Source organism: Rhinoraja longicauda, chromosome 1 (genome assembly GCF_053455715.1).
Source record: "Rhinoraja longicauda isolate Sanriku21f chromosome 1, sRhiLon1.1, whole genome shotgun sequence".
In the NCBI taxonomy this organism is placed as follows: domain Eukaryota; kingdom Metazoa; phylum Chordata; class Chondrichthyes; order Rajiformes; family Arhynchobatidae; genus Rhinoraja; species Rhinoraja longicauda.
This window is the reverse complement of record NC_135953.1, coordinates 80,591,629-80,604,081: the sequence shown is the minus strand read 5'-3', so window position 1 is coordinate 80,604,081 and position 12,453 is coordinate 80,591,629. Positions and strand designations below refer to the sequence as shown.

The 12,453-nt window shown below is 46.1% G+C and overlaps 1 protein-coding gene across 1 annotated transcript; it reads left to right on the top strand.

Annotated features, from left to right (window-relative positions):
- Positions 1–3,072: 3,072 nt before the first annotated feature.
- On the top strand, positions 3,073–11,892 carry med28 (mediator complex subunit 28). The gene is made up of 4 exons (XM_078410923.1): positions 3,073–3,261; positions 7,505–7,571; positions 8,927–9,039; positions 11,423–11,892. The coding sequence occupies exons 1-4, from the start codon at positions 3,085–3,087 to the stop codon at positions 11,618–11,620; spliced, it is 555 nt and encodes a 184-aa protein (XP_078267049.1). The 5' UTR covers positions 3,073–3,084; the 3' UTR covers positions 11,621–11,892.
- Positions 11,893–12,453: the final 561 nt, after the last annotated feature.

The window sequence follows — 12,453 nt, the reverse complement described above, 5'->3', positions numbered from 1 at the left end:
CAGCCAACAACTGTTGTTGAACTTACCATTGAAATATCTTTCACCTGGGAGAGCTATGCAGCCTCATAGGCAGACCCTCCATACCAAGCCGTGAGGTAACTCATTGCAGGATTGTCACCAGGTTCCTGGCATTGCAGCACCCAGCAGCTGGGAGGGCAGGGGTTGAGGTCAGGTTTGCAGCTTACTGCCCACAAAGTCTGGGGATTGAGACTGATCAAAAATAAAATGATATCCTGGATAAAGTGGAAGAGAAAATTAGGAGAGGTAAATACCATATCACAATGTACAGCAGGACTAAGTTTTTAATCCCAAGATGTATATAAATATTTGAAAAATGTGCAGTACATAGCATCTTCGCATTTTGAAAAATATTTGAATTTGTGCATAAATCGAACTACAGCAAAGAGGAAGTTAAGTGGCATTATGGTTTTATTGCAAACTAATTTGAGTTTAGATATAGAAAACTTATAATTGTACAGGGTGTTTTTAAGGGTGCACTTGGAGCAGTGTGCGTAGTTTGGTCCTTTAAGGAAGGACATGGTAACATTGGTGCAGTCCACAAGGTTAATTCTTGGGATTAAAGAGTTGTCCTATCATTACAGATTGTCAAAAATTGTATCTATATTCTTTGGAATTTAGAAGATTGAGTGCAAGATCCTAACCGCACATGTTGAGATGTTCCCATGAGTTGAAGAATGTCAAATGAAGGGACAAGATAAGGAGATGTTAATTTAAATATTGTGTATAGCAATTTCTTCATGCAGAGGATTGTGAACTCATAGGATTTTCTACTCCAGAGGATTATGGAGGTTAGATCACTGGTGATATTGAAAGAAGAAGCAGATAAATTGTCATCAAGGGATTGAAGGCTGTGTGCAGCTAGCACAGAAAAGGCATTGAGGCCTGGGGCAATTCAAAAGTGATCATCTTGAATGGTAGGGCAGAGTAGTGGGACCAGTTGCCTACTATTTTTTTTTTTGCATTCCTACGTTTAAGACTACATTGTGAGATGATTTATGAATCATTCTGTTGATTTACACCATTTTATATGTCACATATACATCTCAGGATTTTCATCTTCATTGTGAGCCCAATACTGTAAAGGGCCCTCAACCTGAAATGTTAACTGTCTTCTCGCAGTAAAGCCATAGTGGAAAATCATCTTCATGTCCAATACCAAGAGCACCTATGTTAATAAAACAACATATTTCTCATTTTCGTTTCACCTTTATTATAAACAGCTATAAATAACAATACTGGAAATTTTGTAAATTATTGCAATAATGGACAGCATCATGTGAAAATAATGCTGCCCGATATGGTAATAGATTTACAAAATTATTTCCAGTAGTTATAGCCATTTATAATAATAGAATTAAGTGAAAATGAAAAATATTCTGTTTTAATAACAGATTTAGGGGCTCTAGATATTTTGGACAATCCTATGTTCACCAAGTTACCTTGAAGAAGAGTTTTTGTTTATCTGCAGGCAAACTCAAAGCCATTTTATGGTTTGATTCCACAAAATGACAGCAAATACCGAGGGCTTGTTTTCTTACAATACTTCGTGTGTAATTCTTCCCGAAGATACGTGGAATGACTGCATATGTGGCGCCACAAAATGATTAACATAACCTAAATCACTGCAATAAAAACGGATTATATTTTCATCGGAAGGATGATTCCTTTTAATCAAGGATGGGATGGAAAAAAGCCAGAAAAGTCAAGGTACTGAAAAAGGTAGGTAATTAATTACTTCCACTGAGTTTCAGTGTATTGAGAAATATTTGAATGAAATATGACAGATAAAATAAACCTGACATATTTTGACTTGAGAAAAAATAGCCCCCACCACCACTGTTTTGTGAAGTTGAATATTACCATTATTAAAATAAACGGTGAAAGAACTAGAAACACTAAACTGTAAGCAGTTAAAACGTGCACCATGAAGTTGCTGCCTATTTACGTTTGCCAATTTAAACCATTTTATGCAGCATTTGATCAAGCAATTTTCTTGAATGGGACATGATCTGAATAACATTTAGCCATGTGCTTCATATGACACGAAGACAACAAAGTATAAGGCATGATTATCTCAAAGTAAAAGCGGGATTCTCCCTAAAATTCAAACGCGCAATTACATACAACTCCTCCAAACTAACATCTCGAGGTGGTTGTTGACCAGTAAATTACCTGGACCATTCACGAACAGGCGGACAATTGGCCATTCTATGTTGATTGATTCTTTGTTACTACCCGAAGGTGTTGCACAAAGCAGGAGTATGAATACTTTCCAATTATTGGATTTTCATGAGCAACCAAGAAACTCAAAGCAACCTGTTTGTTTGGCACTCTGACCGACTGGTAAACATTACCAGTACGCTGTCAGTGCACATGTATAAAACACCATGAGGCATCTTTCTCAGGCTATTTCAACAACAGTCTCAACGAGAAGCTATTCCATTTAGAAGGAGGCAGCAGATGCATCCGAATACCACCATGTTCACTTTCTTGCTATCTTAAAGTTCAAGAACTTCAAGCAGAGCAGTTTTTGTAGATGCACCTTCAATACGGAGGGATGGCTCATTAAGGATTGGCGCAGTAACACCCACATCCTGAGCATGAAGAATCAATGTGTGTAGGAAAATAACTGCAGATGCTGGTACAAATCGAAGGTATCACAAAATGCTGGAGTAACTCAGCAGGTCAGGCAGCATCTAGGAGAGAGGGAATGGGTGACGTTTCGGGTCGAGACCCTTCTGAATCAGTCGACCCGCAACGACGCCCATTCCTTCTCTCCGAGATGCTGCCTGACCTGCTGAGTTACTCCAGCATTTTGTGATACCTATGAAGAATCAATGGGTATGGTGAGATATGTATGCAATGGTTTGTCCGTGTTTTTCTTTCCCTGGAACCACAGGCGCTTGCACTATGTGTAGGGCAGGCAGGCAGGCAGGAGGATGGTTCCTCCTCGTCCTCCTCCTGCATGTCCATTCCCTGCACAGATGCTGCAACCCCGACCAGCTCTTTGTCTTTCACTCGGGACTGCAGCAGCTGCGGCGCATGCGCACCGACGCCCGCAAGATGGCCGCCTCGCTGTCGGGGATGTTCTCGCATCCGCCGCAAAACCCCAACCCGCCGCCGCCGCCTCCGCCTCCCCCCGGTCCCGGGCCCGCGCCCGGCGCCGCTGCTCCTGCTCCCGCCGTGGTGTCGGTACGGCCTCCCAGCACCCTTGTGGACGAACTGGAGGCTTCCTTTGAGGTAACGGTGGCGCGGAGAGACGGCGCCGGGGTCGTGGTTTGGGGCAGAGCAGAGTGAGGGAAGGTGGTCCCTGTGAGTGATGGAGGGGCCGCGGGTAGTGGAGGGTCCCCGTGTGGGGAGGTGGGTCCCCGTGGGGGGAGGAGGGTCCCCGTGCGGGTAGTGGAGGGTCCCCGTGGAGGGAGGAGGGTCCCCGTGTGGGGAGGTGGGTCCCCGTGGGGGGAGGAGGGTCCCCGTGCGGGGAGGTGGGTCCCCGTGGGGGGAGGAGGGTCCCCGTGCGGGTAGTGGAGGGTCCCCGTGGGGGGAGGAGGGTCCCCGTGTGAGGAGGAGGGTCCCCGTGGAGGGAGGAGGGTCCCCGTGGGGGGAGGAGGGTCCCCGTGTGGGGAGGTGGGTCCCCGTGGAGGGAGGTGGGTCCCCGTGGAGGGAGGTGGGTCCCCGTGGAGGGAGGAGGGTCCCCGTGGAGGGAGGAGGGTCCCCGTGGAGGGAGGTGGGTCCCCGTGTGGGGAGGTGGGTCCCCGTGGGGGGAGGAGGGTCCCCGTGTGGGGAGGTGGGTCCCCGTGGGGGGAGGTGGGTCCCCGTGTGGGGAGGTGGGTCCCCGTGTGGGGAGGTGGGTCCCCGTGGGGGGAGGAGGGTCCCCGTGGAGGGAGGAGGGTCCCCGTGGGGGGTGGAGGGAGGTGGGTCCCCGTGTGGGGAGGAGGGTCCCCGTGTGGGGAGGTGGGTCCCCGTGGAGGGAGGTGGGTCCCCGTGTGGGGAGGTGGGTCCCCGTGGGGGGAGGAGGGTCCCCGTGGAGGGAGGAGGGTCCCCGTGTGAGGAGGAGGGTCCCCGTGTGGGGAGGTGGGTCCCCGTGGAGGGAGGAGGGTCCCCGTGTGGGGAGGTGGGTCCCCGTGGAGGGAGGAGGGTCCCCGTGTGGGGAGGTGGGTCCCCGTGGAGGGAGGTGGGTCCCCGTGTGGGGAGGTGGGTCCCCGTGGGGGGAGGAGGGTCCCCGTGTGGAGAGGTGGGTCCCCGTGGAGGGAGGAGGGTCCCCGTGGGGGGAGGAGGGTCCCCGTGGGGGGAGGAGGGTCCCCGTGTGAGGAGGTGGGTCCCGTGTGAGGAGGAGGGTCCCCGTGGGGGGAGGAGGGTCCCCGTGTGGGGAGGTGGGTCCCGTGTGAGGAGGAGGGTCTCCGTGTGAGGAGGAGGGTCTCCGTGTGAGGAGGTGGATGGTGCAAGGGTGGTGGTGATGGGTGTCCGGGAATGACAGCTAAGTCTACGGGGGTGGGGGGTGGTGGGGGCTTGTGAGTGATGGATAAGTGCTTGGTGGTGGAGGCAGCCCGGGTAGTGGTGGTTACCGTGAATGAATGAAGGTGCATGAGTAGTGGTGGGTGCCTGTGAATGTTGGGTGTAGGGTAATGGTGATTGGTGCAGGGTAGGTGTGATGGGTGCATGGGTAGTGGTGGGTGCCTGTGAGTGTTGGGTGCAGAGTAGTGGTGAGGGTGCAGGTAGTGGTGATGGGTGCATGGGTAGTGGTGGGTGCCTGTGAGTGTTGGGTGCAGGGTAGTGGTGATGGGTGAATGGTTAGCAGTGGGTGCCTGTGAGTGTTGGATGGGTGCAGGTTAGTGGTGATGGGTGCACGGGTAGTGCTGGGTCCCTGTGAATGATGCATGGGTGCACGGGCGGTGGTGATAGGTGCTTGTGAGTGATGGATGGGTGCAAGGTAGTGGTGGTGCCTGTGAATGAATGAGGGTGTACAGGTGATGGGTGTCTGTGAGTGATGGGTGGATGCAAGGGTGAGTGCACGGGTAGTGATGGGTGCACAGATGATTGTGGTGGGTGATCGATGGGGGAAAGGTCGATGCTGGGTGGACATGAGGAATGGATGGGTACATGGGTGGTGATGAGTGACCGTGAGCAATGGGTGGGGAAAGAGTCTGCAAGGAAACAGATCAGGAGGAGGAAAGATGCCAATGGTATGGATTTGAGGGAGAGACGTGTTAGTGTAGGAAGGAAAACTGCAGATGCCGGTTTAAATCAAAGCTAGACACAAAATGCTGGAGTAACTCAGCGGGTCAGGCAGCATCTCTGGAGAGAAGGAATGGGTGACTTTTCGGGTTGACACCCTTCTTTAGACAGATGTCAGGGGACGGGGCAGGACAAAGATAGGATGAAGTCAGAGACAGGAAGACTGGTGGGAAAACTGGGAAGGGGGAGAAGATAGAGAGGGAAAGCAGGGACTATCTGAAGTTAGAGGTCAGTGGTCATACTGCTGGAGTGTAAACTACCCAAGTGAAATATGGGGTGCTGTTCCTCCAATTTGCGCTGGGCCTCACTCAGGCAATGGAGGAGCGGGAGTTGAAGTGCTGAGGCACCGGGAAATCAGGTTGGTTAAGACGGACTGAGTGGAGTTGTTCAGCGAAATGATCGCCAAGCCTGTGCCTGGTCTCGGCGATGTAGAGAAGTTGACACCTGGAACAGCGGATACAGTAGATGAGGTTGGAGGAGGTGCAGGTGAACGTCTGCCTCACCTGGAAAGACTGTCCTTGGATGGAGTCGAGGGGGGAGGTAAAGGGACAGGTGTTGCATCTCCTGCGGTTGCAGGGGAAAGTACCTGGGGAGGGGGTGGTTTGGGTTAGAAGGGACGAGTGGACCAGGGAGTTTCGGAGGGAACGGTCTCTGCGGAAAGCAGAAAGGGGTGTAGATGGGAAGATGTGGCCAGTAGTGGGATCCCGTTGGAGGTGGTGGAAATGTTGGAGGATAATATGTTGTATGCGACGGCTGATGGGGTGGAAGGTGTGGACAAGGGGGACTCTGTCCTTGTTACGAACAAGGGGAGGGGGAGCAAGAGCAGAGCTACGGGATATTGAGCCTCATCTATAATGGAAGAGGGGAACCCCCGTTTCCTAAAGAATGAGGACATCTCCGATGTCCTTCTATGGAACACCCACCCTGGGCGCAGATGCGGCGTAGACGGAGGAATTGGGAGTATGAGGATAGAGTTTTTACAGAAAACAGGGTGGGAAGAAGTGTTGTTGAGATAGCTATGTGAGTCAGTAGGTTTGTAGGGGCCGACATCGGGAGCTCTGGCAGCGGCAGCATCTTCGCCCGCCCCGAATCGCGGGGCTTGGGTCGGCCCGCCGCGGACCTTTCACCGTCCGGCGCGGCCTGAAATAGGCCGCGGGATTTTCTCTGCCCGGCGGGGTTTCAATGTCGGGAGCCCCGACGTGGCAACTTCAACAGCCTGACCGCGGGAGAAGACAGCAGGGAAAGAGAAAATACATTCTGGCCTTCCATCACAGTGAGGAGGGGACTGGAGGAGACCCACTGTGATGGATGTTTCTTTTGTTTGGTGTTAGTTTATGATTGTATGTGTTATTGCATTTTTATTGATTATTCTTATTGGTATTATTGTTGAACTGCGGGTAATTTTTCATTTCACTCCACATTTATGTGCATGTGACAAATAAATGACTATTGACTATTGAGTAGATGTCGGTCACAAGTCTGTCTCCTGTGATGGAGATGGTGAGATCCAGAAACGGTAGGGAGATGCTGGAGATGGTCCAAGTAAATTTAAGAGCAGGATGGAAATTAGTGGTGAAATTGATGAAGTGTTTGTGTTGGGAGGAGGGATGTGTATAACTATTGTGAGGGAAGCGGTTTGGGGAGTTGGGTGCCTAGGTTGAGTATTGGTGAATGGATGGGAGAAAATGCCCAGGGAGGGATTGGGGATTACTGGGGCAATTCTTCCAGAAGAGATGGGGGTCAAATAAAGAATAGTCTCAGCGGCAGGAGTGTGAGGAGGAATGGTGCCGATGAAAGGTGCTGGATATTTGGTGTTGAGGAGTGACTCAGAAGTTCCTGCAGGTGGTTTGAGGATTAAATGTGGGGAGGAATGTTTTGAAGGGTAATGTGGAGGTGTCAGCTGGCAGAGGACACACATTTAAAGCGATTTTCAAATTCACATTGTATTAGAAACTCTTTTATGGAATAGTTTTCATCTACTCTTTCCACAAGATTTTACTATTCTTGTGTTTGCTGGCTGCTCTGAATGTCTATTTAATTAACTCTATTTCATTAACATGTTCAATTTACCTCATAAAAAATATCAACCTCACAAATATTTACTTGGCATATTTTGTTACTAGCTTGCCACAGCATCCCTGAATTTGAATCCTACTTGGGTTTTGATCTGATAGAAAAGTGCTATTGTGCTAGATTGTTTCTGTTAATTTATTTTGGAAAATTGTAAGCATTAACTGTGAATTTCTTGTAGGCATGCTTTGCATCACTGGTCAGCCAAGACTATGTGAATGGTACGGATCAAGAAGAGATTCGAACAGGTGGGAAACTTCAGAAAAATACATTTAATAAGAAAAATGATACGAGGTGCAAATTCTGTGCTGAGGCAGTGCCTTGTATGTGAACCTGAAATGCAGCATTAAATTGAATCTGTAACACACCAGAGCTCTTGATTAAAGCCTGGACATGGCTTACTGCCTGGAATCATAGAAATACAAATAGGAGGAGTAGACGACTTATCCCCTCAAGCCTGCTTCGCTATTTAATAATATCACACTGATCTGATGTAACCTCTACTCTGCATTTCTGTCTGTATGTGGTAACCTTTCGCCCCTTTACTCAGCAATGTGTCTCTCCCTTAATGACTCTCTTCCTAAAAGAGCAGTGGAAGAAGAGCTCAAAATACTCTCAACCTTCTGAGGTGGCGGGCGGGCGGGGGGGGGGGGGGGGGTGCATTACACTCGGTTCTTAGTTGTTCTAAGTGATAACATTTTATTTTTAAACAGTACCTTGATTTTCTGGATTCTCCAACAAAAGGAAATATCCTCTCGCATTCACCCTGTAAACACTTCTTCGGATCATGTTTGAATCAAAACACTTTCACTTCCAAACTCCAACTTTAGAAGCATAACCTTTCCTCATAAGACAACCTACCATTCCAGGTATTAGACAGTAAACTATTCTGAAGTGTTTCCAAAGGTGTTTGGACTTCGTTGCAAAGGACTAAATGCTGGGTTGCCTTCAATGGATTTTAATTGCACCCTAATGATTTGAATGTGATTTTTATCCTTTTAAATAACTTAATTTTCTGTTATCTCAATGTAAGTAATTTTTAAGTCTCTTTGGAATCTCTGCCTGCAGCTAGGAAGCTGTGCGTCATGTTTACTGATATTAATTTTCTTTGCACTCACTAGATGTTCTTTGTTATAATTTATTAAAATAAGTATCTGCAACATTGGATGCAAGATGCATATAATAGTTAGGCACACACAATCACAGCACTCAAGGAAAAGTTTTAGTTAGGTAATTCAAACAATACAGTTCTAAATTAGATTTTGTTGGTGATTAGCCCATAATCATTCTAAATTATCTGCCCAACCACTTTATGCACCAGCCACTTGACTGTTTGACTATGAAACCACAGGCAAGGATTATCATAGATAATTCCAAAATTTAAATCAGTTTGTTCCTTCAAGGCCTTCTCATTATGAAACAATAAAGCTTCTCTTCCAGTATTATCACTGGAATATTCTTTAATTGAATTTCTTGTATAAACTGACTCTTGCTCTCCTTTCTTTCTTAATTTAACAGTTCAGCGGTCACAGTGTCGATGTTGTTTCATGCTTCCAAATAACATTATTTTTACCCATAAATATGTTCATTTATTATGTCATAGGTGTGGAGCTATGCATCCAAAAGTTTTTGGATGTCGCCAGGCAAACTGAGTGTTTTTTCCTTCAGAAGAGACTGCAGCTTGCTGTACAAAAACCTGAACAAGTCATAAAAGAGGTAGAGAGCTTATTTAATTGTTTATGGTTTTATTACCTGAAGGTATACATGGAATCCTGTGAATACTTGGTACAAGTAAATACAGCTGGGTTTAACAGCTTGCTGTCGAGGCAGTTGTATCTGGTAACCGGCAACTTTCACAATTGCAATGTGTTACAATTGGCTTTAATGTTTCTAAGCCTGTTTTGGAGGGAATGAAAACTTCCTGCTGTGTTGCTACAAAGGCTGGGAAATAAATATAATTAATATCAACGACGTTACAATTTACTTCAAAGTCCTCACTGTAGAATAATGGTAAGACCAGGCATACAGGAAGAGCAATGACTGAACCTGCATTCACTGTCCCTTATTTGAAGTCAGCTGCCTGACATGTATTGGGGAAACTGATTTTAAAATTAGAGAAAGGTGCAAGTGATCAGTCAGCACAAAGTGAAGTTAACGAATTAAGTGAACAGAAAAACTGTGGCAAATGTTTGTTGTGACTTGTGAACTAAGCCGTTTGGAGGTTGAAGCTGGTTAATATGGAGGTTTTTTAATTCAAAATCTCCAGGGCCTGATCATATATATCGGAGGATATTGTGGGGAAACTAGAGAGGAAATTGCGGGAGCCCTGGCAGACATTTACAAGTCGTCCTTAAATACAGGAGAGGTTCTGGAAGACTGGAGGGTGGCAAATGTTTGTGCTGCAGGAAGGACTGCAAGGAAAATGCCTGGAACTATAGGCTGGTGAGCTTAAAATCTGTAATTGGAACGTTACTGGAGAGTATTCTGAGGTATAGGTTATACAGGTATTTGGATGGACAAGGGCTGATTAGGGATAGTCAACATGGTTTTGTACATGGGAGGTCGTGTCTCACAAATCTGATTGAGTTTTTTGAAGACATGACCAAAAAGGTCGATGAGGGCACAGCTGTAGATGTTGTGCACATGGGTTTCAATAAGGCATTTGACAAAGTTCCACATGATAGGCTGCTCTGGAAGGTTAGTTCGCATGGGATTCAAGGAGAGATAGCTGAATGGATAGCAAATTGGCTTCATGGAAGGAAGCAGAGGGTGATGGTGGAAGGTTGCTTCTCGGACTGGAGGCCTGTGATTAGTGGAGTGCCTCAGGTTTCGGTGCTGGGCCCGTTATTGTTTGTCATCTACATCAATGATTGGATGATAACATACAGGGCAAGATTAGCAAGTTTACTGATGATGCAAAAGTGGGTGGGTTTGCAGATAGTGAAGATGGTTGTGAAAGATTGCAGCAGGATCTTGATCGATTGGCCAGGTGGGCTGAGGAATGGTTGATGGACTTTAATAGAGAGAAATGTGAGGTGTTGCATTTTGGGATGTCTAACAAGGGCAGGACCTACACAGTGAATGGTCGGCATCTGGGGAGTGTTGTAGAGCAGAGAGATCTAGGAGTGCAGGTGCAATGTTCCTTGTAGGTCGAGTCTCAGGTAGATAAGGTGGTCAAAAAGGCTTTTGGCACATTGGCCTTCATCAGTCAGAGTATTGAGTTTGTTGGGAGTCATGTTGCAGTTGTATAAGACGTTGGTGAGACTGCATTTAGAATATTGTGTTCAGTTCTGGGCACCGTGTTATAGGAAATAAATTATCAAGCTTGAAAGTGTTTAGAGAAGATTTACGAGGATGTTGCCAGGACTTGAGGGTCTGAGCTATAGGAAGAGGTTGAGTCTGCTGGGTCTCTATGCCATGGAGCGCAGGAGGATGAGGGGTGATTTTATAGAGGTGTATAAAATCACAAGAGGAATAGATCGGGTAGATGCACAGAATCTCTTGCCCAGAGTAGGGGAATCAAGGACCGGGGACATAGGTTCAAGGTGAAGGGGAAAAGATTTAATAGGAATCTGAGGGATTACCTTTTCACACAAAGAGTGGTGGGTGTATGGAACATGCTGCCAGAGGAGGTAGTTGAGGCTGGGACTATCCCAACGTTTTGAGAAACAGACTGGTACATGGATAGGACAGATTTGGAGGGATATGGACCAAGAGCAGGCAGGTGGGACTAGTGTGGCCAGTGTGGGGAAATCAGGCCAAAGGGCCTGTTTCTACACTGCATCACTCCATGGCTCTATGAGGAGAAACAGACATTCCTTTGGAGACCCTCTCTGTAGAATTGCCAAACTCAAAGTTGTTTTTTAAGCATAAAGACAACAATAAACAATTGACTACAGTTTAAATGGCTATAATTACTAACTGATGTAATGTTGACAGGGAACCAATCAGTTTCAATGCTTTGCACTGCCACATGACTTTATTGAAATGTTTTCCCTTGATGTATCTTTTGTTATTTATAAATTCCTAATATTTTACCCCTTCAAGACTTAATCATTAAAATATTTCTTGTAATAGTGTTTTTGAAATATCTTTTTAGGATGTTTCCGAATTAAAAAATGAACTACAGAGAAAGGAAGCCTTGATCCAAAAGCATCTCAGCAAGCTGCGACACTGGCAACAAGTCCTGGAAGATATCAACGCACAGCCTAAAAAATCAGCAGATCTCACCCAAGGACCTTTAGCCTACCTTGAACAAGCATCTGCAAATATCCCAGCTCCACTAAAGCAAACGTGAAGCTTATACATGTCAGCGGAGCATCTGGAAGTTTCACTTGAACTTTTCTCCTACATCCTTCTCCCCCTGCAGTGCATTCCCTTCGAGATCAGTTTCATGTTATCCCTTGAATGAAGGTCGCTACAGAGTGTAAATATGTAGTAACAAAATCACTTTGAAAGTCACTTCATTTTGATTAATTATATAAATGTTTGCTATATGATTAACTGTATGGGTTAAATGACTGTAATTTTTTGTGAGCTCAATTGTTATAATAAAAATGCATAAATTAATTCTGTAACAATTATTTTTGAAAGTTTTGAGGGACATCTACAATTTACGGAGGGAAGATTGCGATGGAATGATTGGCAAGATACAATTTGTTTCCTTTTTATATAGCAAGTCTTTAAAATGTCAGAAAGATATAAAACCAACACTTCCCATGTCAACGGTAAAGCCTATGCAGAAAGAAACATTCAGCTCATAGCATTGTAGCTGCATAATTGGAAGGATCCGCCAGAATATTAATTGAAATCCTTGATGTTAAGCTGTTGACACTAACATAAGTCCTCGAACTGCCCATGTACTGCAAAACATGAATGTATCTGATTTACAGACCCAGAGATACTGTGTGGCGGAATCTGGGTATAGTTGATTAGACTGGGGGTAGAATAAATTACTGGGAAAATAATTAGGGAATAGAACTGCTCTATGCGTTAGCATAGATTTAAAATGGACTTCTATTTTGTAAGAATATTTCTCTTGATGACTGAGGCTCCACACCATGCATGATGGAGAAATCCAAAGACTTGCCACCCTCTGGAGTGAAACAATTTCTGTCATTTTAGTTCTAA